The 19,030-nt window shown below is 44.1% G+C and overlaps 2 protein-coding genes across 3 annotated transcripts; both read right to left on the bottom strand.

The window, feature by feature from the left end:
* Positions 1-1,676: 1,676 nt before the first annotated feature.
* Positions 1,677-8,520, bottom strand: LOC127779665 (putative MO25-like protein At5g47540). The gene is made up of 11 exons (XM_052306520.1): positions 7,929-8,520; positions 6,846-7,007; positions 6,615-6,733; positions 5,515-5,589; positions 4,234-4,327; positions 3,799-3,858; positions 3,519-3,587; positions 3,115-3,213; positions 2,425-2,469; positions 2,229-2,331; positions 1,677-2,005 (listed from the first exon to the last, which is right to left on the bottom strand). The coding sequence occupies exons 1-11, from the start codon at positions 8,052-8,054 to the stop codon at positions 1,947-1,949; spliced, it is 1,011 nt and encodes a 336-aa protein (XP_052162480.1). The 5' UTR covers positions 8,055-8,520; the 3' UTR covers positions 1,677-1,946.
* A 5,086-nt stretch (positions 8,521-13,606) lies between these two features.
* Positions 13,607-16,103, bottom strand: LOC127780120 (uncharacterized). 2 transcript variants are annotated; one of them, XM_052307069.1, is made up of 2 exons: positions 15,678-16,103; positions 13,607-15,184 (listed from the first exon to the last, which is right to left on the bottom strand). In XM_052307069.1, the coding sequence occupies exon 2, from the start codon at positions 15,157-15,159 to the stop codon at positions 13,813-13,815; it is 1,347 nt and encodes a 448-aa protein (XP_052163029.1). In that variant the 5' UTR covers positions 15,160-15,184; positions 15,678-16,103; the 3' UTR covers positions 13,607-13,812. The 2 variants fall into 2 exon arrangements, with proteins under 2 accessions (XP_052163029.1, XP_052163031.1); XM_052307071.1 differs by lacking the exon at positions 15,678-16,103 and adding an exon at positions 15,357-15,661.
* Positions 16,104-19,030: the final 2,927 nt, after the last annotated feature.

Raw genomic sequence — 19,030 nt, 5'->3', positions numbered from 1 at the left:
AACTCAACATAGGAGAATGAGGGGAGAGAAAATGTACCTCATCCAAAGACTGATGGGAGTAGGAAAGGTAAACACCAGGAAGACACCAATCGACTGATGTCAGGAGCTGCAAATGAAATCATGTTGACGGGGACAAATTAGCTATGAACCCTGCATAAATGCCCCGTATAGATCCCATTCCCAGCCAAGATCAACCAATGTTTTCCAAATCTAAAGACCAAATCAATGCCCTGATAATCCATATGAGCCACCAGATGAATTGGACGGGAACTTGATGAAAATCGTCAGCCCTAATAATCCACATGAGTACTGATAATATATCGTGGTGAGCGCCGCGCCGGGATTGAAAGCCTGCATGCTCGCAGAGCATCGGGAGGGGCTCGTGCTGAAAGAGGAAGCATCAATATTTAGCATGAAGAAGAGGAATGGAATGGGTGCAAGAATGATGAAACGCATCTGGAGAATAAATGGAATTAACTATACCTAATTGCTCTAGCCGACGGCTCGGTGGCAGTTGATTAGTCAATTTGAGGCTTGCCGTTATGTGAGTGAGGGTTGGTGGAGAATTTGATGGAGGTCTGCCTCCTCAAGTCGCTGGATGCTGGAGCGTGGAGGTCGCACGTAGTACACGGCTCCCTGCGAGCGTTCATATTACATCGAACGGCTGAGAATTAAATGGTAACGTGGCTTAACCACAGATCAGTTTTGGGTCTTACCTGTATAGAAAGAAGGGATAGAGAAAGATGATTGGAAGATGGTTGTAATTGGTAGAGAAGATAAAGTAGGTGAAGATGATGGTTATGATTGATTGAGAAGAAAGCATAAGTGGGAAAATAGCTTTATTTTGAGATATCACCAAGTACTCCATCCGTCCTAGAATATAATAACTTAAAACCGGATGTGACGATTTCTAGTACTATGAATCTATATATGTAGTACTAGGTCACATCTCATCCGGTTCTAAGTTGTTATATTATGAGACGGAGAGAGTACTGACTAGCCTCCGGTATTCACTTTCCAAAGCACCATTAACTTGCAAGTTACTATGCTAAAAATAGCTGCATTTAAAACCAGATGTGATGATTTCTAGTACTACGCATCTGTATATGTAGTACTAGGAGACATCTCATGCGGTTCTAAGTTGCTATATTCTAAGACGGAGAGAATAGTGACTAGCCTCCGGCATTCACTTTCCAAAGCACCATTAACTTGCAAGTTACTATGCTAAAAATAGCTGCATTTAAAACCGGATGTGATGATTTCTAGTACTACGAATCTGTATCTGTAGTACTAGAGAGTAGTGACTAGCCTCCGGCATTCACTTTCCAAAGCACCATTAACTTGCAAGTTACTATGCTAAATATAGCTGCATTTTATGATGGATGCAGTAGTAAATTATCTTTCGCTGTTGAGTACGAGTCGTTTGTATATGTAAATTGTAAAGGGTCTTTTATACAAGTCACGTATAATTCTGTAGTGCTGCTAATTTCGCGGCGTGGAAGACAAGGCCTGGACATCAGACACAACGATATTGCACTTGTTGGTTGAAGCATACGCTGTGTTCTTTGATTCTGCACATGAGTATTTCTCAAGTTCTCGTGAATAAATCATTCAAGGAACTGATCAGGCAGTATAGAAACGCCGGTAAGTTCCCAAAAGACAAGGGGCAGATAAAATATGTAAACATATCACATCTTCATAGCACCATCAATATGATTTGCCTGAATCCAAGTAACATATAGCAATATGTAGAAGTCTATTATTACACAAGAACCTTCTAACAAATCACCCAGCAACACCATCCAGCCACCGGCCACCGCGTTAATATACTCGCGGTGAATCCATCCATGCGAAAGCCTCTCGGGGTGGGATAAATACAGTAGTCCACGAGAGACCACTAGGCAGACGCATTGACCAAAAGCCTCCGCGAGGTATACAGAAGGACACTAAAGTGCAGATATCTCCTTTATGACCTGCTCTTTGTCTGCCTCGAACTGTTCATCCTCTGATAAACCATAACACTGCTATTAGCTCATGTGCTAATGATATAGAGGCATATCAAATCCCATTGATGAACAGCTACAGTGGGAAAGCTTAATAGATATGATTTGTACCAGCTCAAGAGCTGAAAAATCAAAAATGAATTGAACATGCAGTCTTGAGAACAGAAGAAAAGCAAGCAAGTGTAAAAATTGAGGTAACAGGTGTTAAAATAGGTAGTAAAGCACCTTTGTCAATCTTGAATCCGGCAAAAAATCGGAGAAGCTTGCTTCGGTTTGTGACTAGTATGTTTACAACCTCAGTTGGCTTGTTTTTATTTGCCGCAAATAACTGCAGTATGTAGCAAATGTAATAATCATACCTGAGTTCAAATAAACATCACCTGCTTTACTGGGAATAAATCTGCAGAGTATTAATACTAACCTTGAACACATGAAATGCTTCAATTTGAATATTTTTGCTTGAATCCTGAAAATTCAAGAGATGAATCCATGATAATATGAATTTCTCAGAAAGAAAAATGCTGATAGTCTGAAATGCCTTGATTTGAATAATCTTGGGGCCATTATTTCAAGAGGATAAGTATTGGTTTTTTTCTGTAAAATGTAATGGCGATTCTACATAGGTCACACAGCTTAGAAGGTTGACTGGCTTTGAGGCTCAAGATTGAGTTCAATGCAAATTTTGGTTTGAAACCTATGAATCATCAGAACTGGATCATGTGTTGACAGCTCCAGAAACAGAGAAATAAACATGGTTGCAATACATTTGTTGTGATTAATGTATTGCTAGGAATATCAATAAATCCGTGTGGCTGTGACAGCATTCTTCAACATCCCTTTAGCACACAGTTTTTTAATGTGTGACAGTGACAAATGTAGACTATCAGCTGGGTTTTCATCTTAACAGCTATCTTTACCGAAAACTATGGTCCAAAGAAATTTTAATGTATAATCATAATCATCATCATAAGCTGAAGAATACAAGGATTTGATGGGACATGGGAATGGTGATTTGGTGATATTTTCTAGTGTTTGCAGGTACGTCAAATCATGAAAGCATAAAGTTGCACGTTGCATTCTAAAATTATAAGGTCAAGTGGAGTGAACTTACTCTCAAGAGATTCATGAGAATCATAAGATTATCTTTTGAACTAACATAACGCATCATGACTGCAGAGTTGGATCTATCAAGCAGCATGTCTCCCAACAACTGAAGGGGGAAAAGTAAATATTAACTTCAGAAAATTAGAAAACATAGTGTACAGTGTACTCACAGCATCAAAATAAAACAGTACTTTTACAAGGAAAAGATCTTTGGACACCAAAAGTGTATATGCATGTGTGAGTTGTCAAACAGCAATTAATAGTAGTGAATCAAGCATGGTAAGCTATGCAAATCACTTTTCATGTTCCAAGAGAAGGCAGATCCAAATCGCTTTTCATGTTCCAAGAGAAGGCAGATCCGTACATGCAGACATATCACAGATAAACCCACATGTAACAGAATAGCAATACCTTGATAGCCTGCCTTTTTGTTATGTAGTTGGTTGATGATAGCAACCTAGTGTTGAATTCTGAAAAGAACTGCAGAAGAAAGAAAGATGATAAAGACATGAGACTACAATAGCAGAAAAGATGTTACAATTTAAACCATACACTAACTGAATTATAAGTGGCATTACTTAAACCCCAGATATTTAATAGTAGACATTGAGATGCAAGCACAAAGCAGGATACAACAGTGTTTGTACATCGACATGGATTAACAATGATGATGCCAAGTAAAAATACTCACCCAGTCATAATTCTTCGACAGAAATTCTGCCACGGTTGCTTTATGCCTTGTCAGAAGTTCCTGTTTTGAGTAAATCAATATGATCACACAAGAAGATACGTATGAAAAAGGAACAAGGGGATGAAAAATATTAGCCAAGAAAGCAAGTGTGCTCCTGCACTTCACTAAAAATCCAAGGCATCAAATAATTTCCTCGCAGCAACAAGTTGTGAATATTGCAGCCTGAATCAAGTTTTAATGGAAAAAAAATTGCCACATTTTTATCAACATGACTTTTGGAAAAGAAAAGTAAAATATAGTGATACCAGTGGCCAGTGGACATAGAGATGTTATATGTAACCTATGTAACATTCTTAGTATAATTCAAGCATATAAGTTAGGAAAAGAGGAAGAAAACCCAACAAACTTTTTGCAGGGCGGGCTTCAGAAAATCACCTTAAAGGTCGCAGAAGCATCTGATGCAATGTCAAAATTTGGAAGTTGTATATAGTCAAAGAACTTCTTCATGTGGTCAGACTCTAAAACGTACCTGTGAGTGAACATTTACCAAGATAAATAAGCACCATACCGACAGGAATTTCTAATTTCTACAGTATTTTATGGTTTATGTAAAACAGAATCCTTAGTTGGGATAATATATGTAATCTATTATCTTATGCTTTACTACTCCCTCCGTTTCAAGTTATAAGATGTTTTGACTTTGGTCAAAGTCAAACTGCTTCAAGTTTAATCGAGTTTATAGAAAAAAAATAGTAATATTTTTTACCCAAGATAAATTTATTACAAAATATATTTAATTATTAATTTAATAAAACTAATTTGATAATGTAAATATTACTATATTTGTCTATAAATTTAGTCAAACTTGAAGCAGATTGACTTTGACCAAAGTCAAAACATCTTATAACCTAAAACGGAGGGAGTATCAATTAATATTTAGAACAGGAACAGAGGTTATAAAAAAAAAAGCTTAACAATAAACAGCTAGGGAAAAAGTTACAACATCAAACAAATCACAGTACAAACATTTAACGGATCAATCATAGTGCTATGGGCCTACAGCACGTAAACTACAATAACCATTCACATGAATCGGGCCTCTCTGTTAATTATGCATTCCTTCACTTAAATGGGTACACAATATATCAACTGAAGAAAAGAATCTTGAATCAATATTTGGATACAGCGCATGAAATTCCAGTGCAAAAAATAATAATTCGAGATATGAAGGGTTATGTACAGGTTTCCACAAAATAAATTTCAAATTTAAGGCCCTCTTTGTTTAGGCTTAGGCTTTTAAGCCAATTTTTTGGCTTGTATGTTTTATAAGCCTGTGGCTTTGAAGCCTGTTTAATGATGGAGTCATACCTCCAATTCACATAAGCAACAAAAACTACTCCAACCTAGCATTTGTCTTAACAGTGTAAAGAGTGGCTTATGGCAACGAAAAAGCTGCTTGTTTGTTTAGGCTAGACCTTTCGGCTCATAAGCTGGCTTATAAGACTAAACAAAGAGGGCCTAAATGTGCTTGCATATCCACTTGATAGGTTCATAGGCACAAAATAAATAACAATTTTAATGTGACACACCACTCCAATACAAACTTAGTGCTTGCATATCCACTTGATAGGCTCACAGGGATGATGGATTTTGCTGACATGATGTTTTCTGATGTTTGATTCATAATGGTTATCAATTTCAGTTCAGTAATGTCACCTTGCAATACTTTGGTGGCGAATACATTCCCTCAGCATAGAGCCGTAATGCAAAGCAATGTCCATATTCTCATACCTGGTAAGTAGTGAAAATAACAGGCAAAATAAGCAAAGCTAGTCTGAAGCAATAACGGTACATAAGAAATATTTGGAATGCAATAATCATGTGGCTACTGCAAGCTAAAAAAGGTAAACATTAACCATATTTGCTGTATTCCCATGGCATACCGTCAAGTCAATTGTTTTACACAGTTATTGTCAAATCTAAATATGAACGTGCATAATTAGTGCTAGCTCAAACCATTGTGCAAAAGGCAGGCCCCACAATCAGATGGCCTGATTGGTGTACTGTATTTGTTCAGTTGGTGGGACCTATGGGCTGAATTTGACAGGGATCAGACGATCAGCCACAGGTATACATGGTAATGTGGGGTTGAATACATGAATCATTTCCCTTGTGTGCAGATCAAAGAAGCTGGTCCCATTACCATGTCCTGAATTTGGGTTTGTTCAAACGAACACTTAGTTTCGCCTTTTCTTCCACTACCATGGTCCGAGTCCCCCAGTGGGCATGGTGCGAATGCTAACCATTCCCTTCACGGTTTGATTTTTTTTATCCCTACTAGAAATGGCATAAAGCAAGAACTGGACATAATAGTTATTGCAGTAGTGTTACTGGAATATTGGAATAACGTCACTTGTTATATACTGACTCATATTATGTACGATATCAACCATAAAGAAACCCAGGGGACATGGTTTGTAAGTACTTTCTGATATACCTTAACTAACTAATGAAATACTGTAACATACGTGCATCCAGTTTCGTAATTTAAAGATGGAATATCCATCTAGATGTCTTCATATGGACAACTAGTTTTACTTTAATATTATTGAGCATTAAATCCAGCACGCTAAATATGGAACACATGGCCAATCAAGTATACAGAGGCCAAAGAAAGCGCCTGAGAGGCAGTGTGGCACCAAGCCACTAAGAAGCAAAAAGAGCAAGAACAGCTAAACAAACATGATACGGCCAAATATTTTATAAAAGGAAATGAAATAATGTTCTGTAATTGTTTACTTGCATATTAGACTCACCCAGAAATTAAGGTGTCCAAAAGATCTTTATTTGCCTCTAGATACTCAGATGCAACTATTTTTGAGGAGACTTGCTGCCTTTGCAAGTTTGCAACAACTTGAGTTGCATCTTTCCTGGTCTGCAAGATATATCCATTAAAATAAGTTAGCCATCTAAACAGTAGCAATAAGAACAGTACATGTATCACCAGTACCATCGCAATCCACCAAAAACAAAATAAAGTTGCATACCTCTAAGTTCAATTTCGGAAGACAAATAATTAGAAGCCGTAAAGTGTTCTCTCTGAAGAATTCTTGGGTCAATTGCACGCAAGCCTCAGTCACAGGTTCAGATTCACCATTGCCATAAAGAATTGACTTCAACTCCCTGATATTTTTGCTTAATTCTGCCATCTGCATAAACATGGTCTTAGCTGCCCATAACATATAGGAATATATTTTTCAAGTTCATATGTATTGTTTACAGAATAAATTGACCCAAAAATTCATAATAGTTAATAATATTGAAGTAATCATTTGAACATCATTATGCCAGTGCACGTTTCATCAATAAGCTTTATCCATAAAGGCATTATTAAATGCTAAGAGAACATTCCATCAACTAGCTTTTACAGGCAACACATAGCGGTAAGTAGTGCCAAGGATTAAACAGTCTACATAGTCGAGGAGGTTATGAATTTTCTCAGCATTATTTTATTTGAGATGGCATCTTAGTACCACGGATAAGAGCCATAGCTTAATCCTTGTAGATGACCACCGACACACTGAGAATCTTACACAGAGTTACAACTGCAGGCCAATTGATTATCTATCCAATTATCATAATTGCATAAACAGTCATAATTAAGCAGCCTATGGGTCTCCGTGGAACAGAGAAATTTCCTGTTCATGCTGAAAAAGATCTGATTCATATGAAATTAATATCAACTTCCTATGAACTGAAATGCATGTTTTCGAAAAAATGCCGTAATTGTGTCATATGCCAAAAATGTATATCATGGAGTTACATAGACTACCCCTTAGTTTTGTACATTCCGGATCACATCGATATAATTATACCATCTTAATAGTCACAACCTCACGGGGAAAACAAATCTGCTGCCAAAAGCAAGTAGACTAAACTCATATACCAGCATATCGCAGGCTCGCATCTATTGCATTTATGATAAGTTACATCAAATTGAAGGAACAGAGCACGAATCATGGCTAATTAGGTAAAAAGGTTCCACTCTCATGAGCGATCGGGGACGAATGTGCGCAGCAAGGGGGATGGGGCAGCAAAAAAAACAGTAACAACTGCGTGTTCGATCTCACCTTCTCCTCGCGCTTGGCGTCGCCGCCGCGTGATCCGGAGTGTAGGTCGAGGAAGATGAGGAGCTCCCGCGTCTGCCGCACGACGTCTGCCGGCGTCCGCGGCTTGGACTTGAAGAGTCCCTTCATCTTGGCGCCGTCGTCCGCTGCCGCTAGCGCCGCGGCGGCGGCGGAGGCGGAGGAGGCTAGCGGCGGCGCCCGCGGCGGCGAGGGCAGGGGCGAGGCGGCGGGCCTCCTCCGCCCCCCCGACCCGAAGGAGAAGCAGCCCCGGAACAGCGCCACTGGTCCCGCCGCGGCAAAACCCTCCCCCACTGGGAGAACGAGTACCCACCCCTCCTCCTCCTCCCCCACCGCGACGGCCCGCGGCGACGCGGCGAGGGTTCGTGGGGTTCGGGGTCTCGCGAGATCGTGACGCGATGCGCGCGCGCGCGCGGCGGCGGCGCGGCGGTGGCGGTGGGCGGTGGCCGAGATCCCCCTCTCCTCCTCCCCTATCCACCCACCCACCGGCGCGGAAGGAGGCAAGCCTAGGGGCCTAGGGCTAGGGGGCGGTGCGTTTCTCGACGCTTCTCCCCTGTCTCCTTCCCTGCTCCGCTTTTCTCCCAACTTTTTTTTTCTCCTTCGTTTTTAACTGTTATCTTTCTGTGCGTGCCAATTCTGTGATCCGCTTTGGATTCAGCGGCCTTTGCCTGAACACGAATCAACGCAATCATCGACCAGAGAAATATTTCCACCTGTCATTGGGATCAGCAATCAACGGCCTCGATTATCCGCTGCGGTAGACATGTCCTCCTAGGCCATTCAGAGTGGGCTTACGTGGCATTCAGCCTCCACACCCAAAAACGAATATTCCATGCCGCATCGTCAAATCGTGCAGCTTGCTCAGGTCCGAGTAGCCAACTTTGGCTACGAGTTCTTCACGTCTCAGGTGGGACCCACACTGTGCTAGAGAAGAGAAGGGAAAGGGGCGAGGTAGTCGACGGGCTGGAGGAGGAGGCGAGAGCGGGGAAGGAGAAGAGGAGGCTGGCGCCGCCGTCGTTGTCGCCGCCCGGCGCCGTCGCCGCTCGGGCCGTCCCGCCACCGAGCTCCTCCGCCATCAAGCCCTCCGCCACCAAGCTCCTCCATCGCCGGCGCTCGCCATTCTTCGGGGGGAGGAGGAGGGTGGTGCGCGGGCGAGCGCCAAGCCTCGCCGCCTCTCCGGTTGGCACCGTCGCCGCTTGGCTGCTCGGCCGGTGATGCACTTGGCGCTCACTAGTCACTACGGTGGGGAAAGAAGCCAGGAGAGAGAGGGGGGAGAGAAAAAGGTGGTAAAAGCTGGTAATGGTGGGACCCACACGAAGCAACTTGCATTGTAATACATGTAGCTAACATTGTTCCTGGTCTAGGTGGCGCGCGAGGCTGAGCAAATAATTGTAATACATGTAGCTAACATTGTTCCTGGTCTAGGTGGCGCGCGAGGCTGAGCAAATAATTGTGGCGCATTGTGAATGCCCTTAGAGCAGGTTTAATAGTACCACCCGCTTCTGGCTCCAACCTCTTCCACGTCATCTCCATACGAATTAAGAGACATATGATACAATAGTTAGGCTCTAATACTACACACATTACATATCTATACTTTCTATATAGTTGGTACACACTAAAGCTAAAGCTCAACAGGTAAGCATGCCACATCATCACCCACTAGCAATTATTATTCTAGCTCATTTAAAATCCCATGCAAGCATGCCACATTTTCACTCACTAGCAATTACTATTCTAGCATATTTTCAAATCATCTTCCTTACATTATTTTCTCAACATTTCAACTTTCATCATTTCGACAATATTTAACATATATTGATCCGTGAATCCCGCAGCAAAGCGCGCGGTATCACCTAGTTATTTTAATATAAATGGGCCTATCTATCATCAGTTTAGGGTAGCAGGGATGTAGCAAACAGGTCTCCTTGCGCTGCACCTGTGGCCCAGCGTCTCGGAGTTCGCGTGCAGCTTGGCGCTTATTTAGTCGCCCGCTAGCGTTCTCTCACTATCCTTCTCTCCTCCAGCACAGCATGCGAGCCAACGTAGATACACTATCGCCGACGGATGAATCTTTATTGTACCTGCTCATCCAAACCGTTTGAATGCTGTTCAATCTAACGAAGCAACAAGCATATTTTGGTTGCGAGATTGGAACTAACGAAGACTAAGTTTAACCTGACGCACGTCAAACTAGGAAATTATTAGTACATGATTAATTAAGTTTTAATTATTACAAACTTGATAAATTGATATATTTAATATTTTAAAGCAACTTATGTTAGAAAGTTTTTCACAGAACGTATCGTTTAGTAGTTTGGAAAACGTGCTAACGAAAATCAAGGTAAAATCTAAATCTTAACGAGAAAAGTACTTTTACAGGCAGCTATTATGAACTGTCTTTCAGACGAACTCAACAGATAGCAAATGCTCAATTATACACAACAGGGCAGTAAACACAAGTTAAATTGATGAATTGAGATTTCAAAGTACATAGAAGTAGTGAAAAGGTTAAACTTGCAGTATTCCATTGGGAGTATACTCCCTCCGTCCCATAAAAAACGAATCTAGAACTGAATATGACACATTATAATATAAGACACATTCAATACTAGTTTGGTTTTTATGGCACGAAGGGAGTATACCCCTTCGGTTGTCCAGCATTTTCCTCTTATTTTTCCTTTTTTTTTAGAACTAGTAGCATTCGCCTCCTTGCACTGGTAATTTGAGCACTGCTCCCACAGTTCAATGGAATGGGACCAATCCCATCGTCGGTGTTCTACTACAGTCTAAAAAAGCGTGTCCAGTTGCTACACCGTACTATATGCAAGACGAGATGAAAAAGGAATACTATTCCCGTGGCTCTCTCAACTGGTGCATGGTACTATGCTTTCGAGGTGGCTCGTCGTACGGGTGAGTGTTGCTCCTGTTTACAACTGCATCCCCGTGTACCATGAATCGTAAAAATGCTTCCCTTCAAATACCATAATTTTAAATTATATCTGTTAAAATGTCACCTTCATTGGTCTTCTTACCATCGGATTTGGTGGTCCAACACATCCTAACAGCCCAATCTAACAATTTAAAGGGCAGTGGCAATGGTACCAAACTTCGTCGGCTCTCAAAAACGATCCCGATGTTGAGGAAGAAGAGCGATCTCAATGACCTTGCTAGCCCTCGAGCTTAGTTTTAACACTGATGATGGAGAGATCATCTGATCTGCTAAGGCGAATGCGATCGCGAAAGACCCATCGGAGACAAGGACGGGCGAGGTTAGTTGAGGAAGAAGCGTCGAGCTCAAGATTTGGCGAGCTCCTTTGCTACCATTGCCGCAATCCATTTATAGTCATGTTGATCCCATGCTACCCCAAGCTCTACCACCTACCATGCTACCCCCCACCATTGTTACAAGACCCTTTTTTATGATGGCATGATCTCAAATTTTTTCACTGCCGACACCATCACTCCTCCAACCGATGCAGGACCTCCTCCGCCATCACCACCACACCATGTGGACATCCCTTCCCTGCCTCTCCTCAAGCTGATGGTGGCAAGCCGAGCAAGGTGTCCCTGCCCTCGCTGTCTTTCCCATCTCTAATAGTCCTCATCATCAACACTGGCTCACTGCTCAGTACCGACCCTGCAACTTTGGTGGCGGCTCCACCCCGCGACTATACCTTTAAGCCCATGGCCCATGAAACTTACCCCTTTGCACCATCTTACTCTGTCCCCACCCCCCGATACCTAACTGGTCTGTTTTGCCACTACCATCACCTGAGATCGACAAGCTCATCGGAGCAGGAGGAGAAAATCAGGCTGCACAAATCTCCAAGTGGATGGGTGAATTCAAAAAAAGAAAAGCAAGATATGTGCTTCGATTTTATGTCAAACGGAAGTTAGCAATTTCATATTTATATTTATATAGGGTTGGGTTTAGGCACGGTCGCATGGCAGCTCCGCTCGGATGGTACGTTTTGTTGGTAAAATTTGTCGGTTCCTTTTCGATATTTCAATGACCGAGAAAATTACTTCATTTATTCTAAGATCTAATAACTTCTCGTATTCAAAAATTGTCATAAAATAGAACTTCTCCACCTACTCTCTTCTTTCAACCAAATACAATCCTATACTTTTAATTTCTTTAACTACTATCTCATCTTGACCTAGCACAACCATTCACCGTGTAGTTCCACCCACTTTCCTGATAGATCTATAATCTTATAAAACTTCTTATAATTTAAGACATAGAGAATAATAAGATTAAAATAGGAAAAATATGCAGCGGAAAATGTGGGATAACATATGCTAATATGTGTATGCAATGGAAAATCTATGAATATACAAATATAACAATCAAAATTATGAATAAGCATGGATGAAGGGAGAGAGAGAGAAAAAAAAGCTGAAACACAAGTGTTCAAGCTCTAAAAAAAATACAAGTGTTCATTATTTTTTTCTTGTTCTCTGTTTGTCCTCTCTGCCACTAGTGACAGGATCGACGGGGACGTGGAACAACATAGAGCAGCCATGGTTGTGATGGATGCGGTGAAAAAGAAGACTTTGTTAAATTTGATTGTAATTTTCCTTTTTGATATGGTATTTTCTGCTTTCTTTAATATAAGTTAGAAATAAGATGTCCCAGGATATCTTTGTTAAAAAAAGTTCTCAAAAAAGTGCAAGTGTTCATTATTTTATAGAAAATGAGCATTTGCATTTCTTAGATACTCCCTCCGTCCCAAAAAAAGACAAACCATGGGTTTCCGTATCCAACTTTGACTATCCGTCTTATATGAAATTTTTTTATAATTCGTATTTTCCTTGTTGTTATATGATAAAACATGATTAATATTTTATGCGTGACTTATCTTTTTAATTTTTTTCAAATAAGACAGACATTCAAACGTTGGGCACGGAAACCAGGGTTTATCGTTTTTTTGGGACGGAGGGAGTAGATGTTTGATAGAATTTACGTTGGAAAGAATGACAGACTTTCCAATCTTTATTCTTTCTTTATTCTTTCTGGGGAAAAAAAACTTGCTCTTCAATTTGTAGCATTGGGAATCTTTTGTAGGAATGGTGATTAAATTTTCTTCTTTCCTTTTAAAAAACCGTGTAAAATTCGTACATTTCAAGATGAACCCAACAATCTACAGACCTACACAAACAAGAGTGTGGATTGAGAAAGAAAGGTAGGAGTATTCCATGATCACAGCATATAGGTTATTGATGTGCTACTTTCGACATCCACATCCATCAGTATACCTGTATACGCAGACATGCATCCGACAAGATCAATATCGCTTATTGATTGTATTCAGGACTCCTATTAAAAAGCCTTGAAACCATGAGCAAGATCGATCGACAAATGGCATACGAACAACTTCAGAATTGGCACCGGTGCACTTTCCACGCTGTCCCACACCGCCCTTCTAGGTAGTACAATCAGATGGTGTGGGCAGCTGCCTCTTCCAATCAGATGGTGATGACAAGCATCAAATGCGAGTGTTTCTATGGTCCCCCAAGACAGATGAACGTACTTTTTAGCGTTTAATCGACAGATAAATACGCCTCGATGCTTTTGGATGGTAGTACAAAGACGGGTGATTTTACCGTGTTCCTTCTTGGCGAATTTAACTGTTTTTGATCGAAATATAGCTGAAAAGGAACGAAGAAACCAAACCATTTTTTTCATTAGAGTACTGATATATTAAAACAGAGCAGCTAGTTTGCTCGTCTTGCGAGATCTGATGACAAGCCTAGAACAAGAACAGCAGCAGCAGGAGCAGGAGGAGGAGAACGTGTTATTCCTCTGAACTAGTAGTAAGTTTCAGCTGAGATCCGACGGCTGCAAATGCCCCATCTCTTTGCTTCAGAAGAAAGCACGGCTTCCGTAGAATACTTTGGGAGATTTCTCCGGCCCACCGGCCATCGGCTTCTTCGCCGCCGCCGCGGCCGCCGCGCCCGAGTCGGCGCCGCTGGAGTCCGCGTCGGAAGCGGCGGCGCCGGCGCCGGAGACGGCCGCGCTCTTGTCGCTGCCGTTGTCCAGGTCCAGCGGGAGCTTCATCTTGGCGAGGGACTCCGTGAACTGCTGCATGCTCTTCATGTACATGTCCATGATCTCCTTCTGGTCGACCTTGACCTCCTGCTCGAGGTTGACGCGGATGACCGGCGGCTTATCCACCGCGCTCTCGGACATGGCGCCGGGGGAGTTCGCCGCCGGGCTGGCGCTGCTCTGCACGGTGCGGGAGGACTCCACCTCCGCGTCGGCGGCGTCGGAGGCGGCCTTCTCCTTCTGCTCCGCCGACGAGACGGCATTGCCGGAGGAGTTGGACTGCGGGGTGGCCGGGACCGCGGCGGCGGCGGGGGACTCCGTGGTGGACACGCTGCTGACCGGGGTGTCGCTCCGGAAGGTGCCGGCCGAGTCGGCGGTGCTGTTGTCCGTCGAGAAGCTCTGCACGACGCGCACACCGGCGACGTGGGTCTCGGCGGTGGCGCCGTCGCCGTCCTCCTCCGAGGTCAGGAGGCTCTCGGAGCTCTGCGGCTCCACGGCGGAGCACGGCAGCCCGATGTACTCCGACAGCATGATCTGGTTCTCCTCCACGAGATTCAGATCGGGGAACTCGATCTTCTCGTACTCCTTACCGTTCGCCGCGCCGCCGGCGCCGCCGGCGCCGTGCTCCTCCGCGTCGGCCAGGGCCGGCTTGGGCGTCGGCGAGATGGGCACGACCTCAGGCACGACCCCGATGTAGGACAGCTCGAGCTGCAGGAACCCGGCGTGGGAATGGAAGATGTCGTTGGTGGAGAGCGGGAACTCGCGGGCGAGCGTGCCGCCCTCGGCGGCGACGACGTCCGGGAGCGGCACGAGCGCGAACCCCAGCAGCTGGTCCTGCAGGTAGTTCTTGACCCGGCTCAGCATCCACACCTCGCACCGGAGCGCGCCGTCGACGTCCCCGGCGCGCACGCCCAGGCGCAGCGACTGGTCGAACACCGGGTTGCGCCCCCCGCCGTTGATGACCTGCGTCGACGCCGCCGGCGCCCCCTCCCCCGGCAGCGACAGCCGCGCGTACACGTCCTGCTTGTGGTAGATGCAGATGTTCTGGATGTCCCGCGCGCTCTGCACGTGCACGTCGACGTACCCGATCAGCTCGCCGCCGCCGGCGCCGCCGCTCCCGTTCGCCGCCGGCGCAGAAACCGCCTTCTCCTGCTGCGACTCCATGGCAACAAACACCACCACCACTCGCCTGCAAACAACATCCAAAAGAGATAACAACGAATCAAACCAAATCCACACAAAATTGAGCCGAATTTCCCCCCGACTAAAGAAATCGAAACCGGTGGGAGAGCAGCTGCATAGTCAAAATCCGACGGTAGGTGGAAGAACAGCACAACGCTGAACTGTCGGCAGATGCTTACAAAAAAGAAAAATAAAACCCAGAAACTGCAGCACACAGAGTCTCCTCCTCGTCAACGTTTCTCGAACAGATGGAATCACTACCAGTTCACAGCCCCAAGAACTCGATTCAACCACACAACCACTCAAGAACTGAAGATAAATAAACTCCCGGAAAAGAGAGGGCGATCGATGCCGCGTAGGTTTCCATCCCAATAAAGGGAAAGCGCAAGAAAGAGCACAAATCCCAGGGAATCCAAGAGAGCACAGAAGCTACAGAGCGGGGAAGCAAAGCAAATCTGAAAGCAGAAAGCACGAGAGGATTCGGCGGTTTCGCCTCTTACCTTGTCTGTACTGGAGTACTACTCGAGAACTGAAGCAGCAGCAGCAGCAAGCACACACCACTGGTTGGAGGAATGAGGAATCAGGCGGAGGAGAGAGCAGGAGCAGGCAGCGTCTACTGGGGGGCTCGAGGATATAACACCAAAGGGGGATTAGGGTAGTAGCAGCAGATTTTTTTTTTTTTAGTCTCACCTTGCTTTTTTTTTTCTACTCCCGTACCTAACTAAGCTTGCTTTTATTGCCTTGTTTGGCTTTAGCAGCCACACAGCCCTAGCCTCAAGAAAATTACCCCGAGTATACCTTCACTCATTCGTTCAAACCACTGTATACTTAGTATAATCAGTATCTGTAGAAGTGTAGATTATAGAATTAGTACGTGTACAGGTAGCTTAAAAAGGGGAAGACGCATATACGGATGGGAATTGGAAAAAGGGAGGATGGCCTGTAGAAAGGTCGGGAAAAAGGGGTCGCAGAAAGTCCGGGGCAATGCAGTGAGCTCAGATCAGGCGGGTGCGCTGTTTCTAGGCTATATTTTACTCCCGTTTTTTTCCACGGTTTTGAGCGATATGGCCCGAAAAAGTCAAGCAAAGGCATCCATCGACTCGCCTCTGGGCTCTGGCTGCTTGTGGCGGCAGCGCGTGACGGGCCGCACCAATGGGGCGCGTCCACCTGCAGCCTTTGGATGAGCAGGCGGGCGTATTTTTTTGGTTTTCCTAATCGGAACCGTCTCGTCTCGAGTCCGCTTCGTGGCCGCGGCTGCGCCGTCTGCCTGCGCCTGCCCGCGCGGTGCCGGCGGGGTGGGTGTGGCGTGAGGGGCCCCGCCGCGTCCGCACGCTCGCGCGGAGTTTTCAACGGGGGGATACTGGCCCTTTCCGCGGCCGCCATCATGCTCCGCTTCAGTTTGGTGGATCGGTGGGAAGAGGATCATCTGACTTATTTTTTTTTACGTGATTAAATTGATACAGAGTATATGGGTTTTCTGAATAACGGGTTTATTGACAAGGACCCCAGATAGATTATCCATATCCTAACTAAATTATATCATATTAATTAGTATATCGATTAATAATTAGATAATTACTATATATTGTATCCTAGGAAATTTTGTTATAGGTTCATCACTGGTCGTTGTGTGAGAGACGGTTGTAACCCGACTTTTAGAATAGGGTAAAAACTCGTGGTTTGCTAGCTCATTCGGCTCATGTCTTTCGATTCATTTGAATTTGTCAACAAGTTTATCTGAGATTTTAAATTGTTAGGTATACTAGCTTTTATGAGCCAAACAAGCTAAGGCAAGTATCAAACTAACAATTCAACAAAACATTCTGACACGAAAAAAGTTCACATAGAACTCAAACCTTAGTGTGCGCGTCATCCTCGTTGGTCACATGTAGCCTTCTCGAGTCTCAACTCAACACATCCCCTTTATTCATTTTGTCATATCGCAGCATTCCGCTCGGTCATAGCTCTGTTAGATGGATCTCCCTCCCCTTGAGCCCAACGGCTCAAGGGGGCCGTGACCCGCGCCCTGATCGGGGGCGCCCAGCCCAATGGCTGGTGGGCCCCCGTCACACTGTGCCATATAAAAGGGGGTGGAGGCCGAGGCAGCACACGATACGAGGTTCGTCGCCGCCGCCACTCCACCCCACAAACACTAACCGATCGAGAGGGAGCGTAGCCAGTGACGGGAAGACGCCACCGCCGCGCCACGCTTCATCGTCGGGATCGCCTACGACCACCGCTGCCATGACAACCGCCGCTGTCAAGCACACCGTCGCTGCCGTCCACGTCAAGCCGCGACAACAATGACGATGTTCGGCGCATCTTCCTCCATGAGCACCTCAATTGGTCGGTATCTAAACCCTCTCTTTTCATCCACAATGTTGTTCATCCACCCAATAGAGCCAACCCGACTAGATCTATACCTAGGTGATCCTATAGACGATCTAACAAGCTCTAGATAGATATTGCTATGTGTTTGGTTGATTGTACGAAGTATGAAACTAGTGATGGATATTCTAATTTGTATGTTGGTTTGATGATTCAATTGTATTCAAATATTTGTAAACTTAAATTGATGTTGATTTTAATCTTTTTACTCACAAGCTTAACGACTCAGTTATAACTACAACTAGCAAACACACTTCTAACTTATTAGGATAACCGAGTTAAAAAAAAAAAGAGCTGGCTCGCTATCTACCCGTACCCGTCCTGCACCGTACTGCAGGACGTGGCAAGACTCAAGAGGGTACCCGTCGCGTGAGCGGAGCGGAGAGACTTGGCGTGTTGGGCTTGTTGGTACGCGTGCGTACGTGCGAGGCGGCCGTCCGTGCACACGCAGGACCGGACGAAAGGGATTCGGATTATTGATGCTCGTGTGTCCCATGCTTCCGAGAAGAAACGTGGTTGACATGTCCAGTACTCTAGTGTGGTTGCGATCGATCTGCTTGAAAGCAATCTCGTCGTGCCGATAGCATATGAATCTTATCCGTCTCACTTGCAAACAGTTGGTATTTTTGTTAGCGTTTTGCTCTCTTTCAACGGGAGAATTAATTGAAGGTACTTGCAATCTGTTACGGAAGTTTCAAGTTGAAAATTCAGGTCAGAGATTACTGGAAAGAGAACTGTCAACTAAGATTTGGGCAATTCCAACTACAAGATTTGTGGAGGATATAAATCAACTTTCTACTGGTAGGGTTTTAGTAGGCCTTATAGGCTATAGCTACTGGTCAATAGACTCGATACTTTCAACTTATATTACGGTTAGTCTTCAACCAAGAATTAGGCTCAGCATGGGGTTTTCACAAAATCAAAGCTCACGTAAACCACGAGATAGAGATCATGTGTGTGCCACCATGTGAAATTCGTCGGCGTCATTCCTCTGCTCAAACTCATGGACTATATATGTGCACCTCTCACTACTTCTAGATGTGATATTATTGATCACTGCTTTACACCAATCAAACAAAACCAGTTATTTCAAACAAATAGATGCTTAATAGTCGTTGCATGCATGCTTCCAGACTTCCAGTCACCAAACTGATATTGTAGTGCAGCTCTAGAGTTAAGAAAAAATAACTTTCTGAGAACTTTCATGTTGTTTGTATTCCAAAAAAGGTATATATCCAACGGTTTTCAATCACAGGTATCATATAAAAGGTATTTAAATATTGGTATAGGTACTTAAGTACTAAGAGTAAAAATATAATTTTACTAGTAGAGCAAAAATGGTAGAATTGTCTCCCAAATTAGAATCGGTACCGCGTAGGTACTACTATACGAGTTAACATTTCCCCGAACCAGCTTTAGAGGTTCTTATTTGCATATTTTCCCTTTTGCGTGGTTTCCTCTTGAT

Source organism: Oryza glaberrima, chromosome 7 (genome assembly GCF_000147395.1).
Source record: "Oryza glaberrima chromosome 7, OglaRS2, whole genome shotgun sequence".
NCBI classification, from domain to species: Eukaryota; Viridiplantae; Streptophyta; class Magnoliopsida; order Poales; family Poaceae; genus Oryza; species Oryza glaberrima.
The sequence above is the reverse complement of the archived record's forward strand: the minus strand, read 5'-3'. Positions and strand labels throughout refer to the sequence as shown.

What these genes read in the sequence shown, in the direction of transcription:
- LOC127779665 (XM_052306520.1), bottom strand. Translation starts at nt 8,054, where the DNA reads ATGAAGGGACTCTTCAAGTCCAAGCCGCGGACGCCGGCAGACGTCGTG. An exon ending in TTCCGAAATTGAACTTAGAG is followed by an intron (nt 6,734 to 6,845) that starts GTATGCAACTTT and finishes TATATCTTGCAG; the next exon opens with ACCAGGAAAGATGCAACTCA. An exon ending in TTCTCATGAATCTCTTGAGA is followed by an intron (nt 2,470 to 3,114) that starts GTAAGTTCACTC and finishes TTGAATTTTCAG; the next exon opens with GATTCAAGCAAAAATATTCA.
- LOC127780120 (XM_052307069.1), bottom strand. Translation starts at nt 15,159, where the DNA reads ATGGAGTCGCAGCAGGAGAAGGCGGTTTCTGCGCCGGCGGCGAACGGG.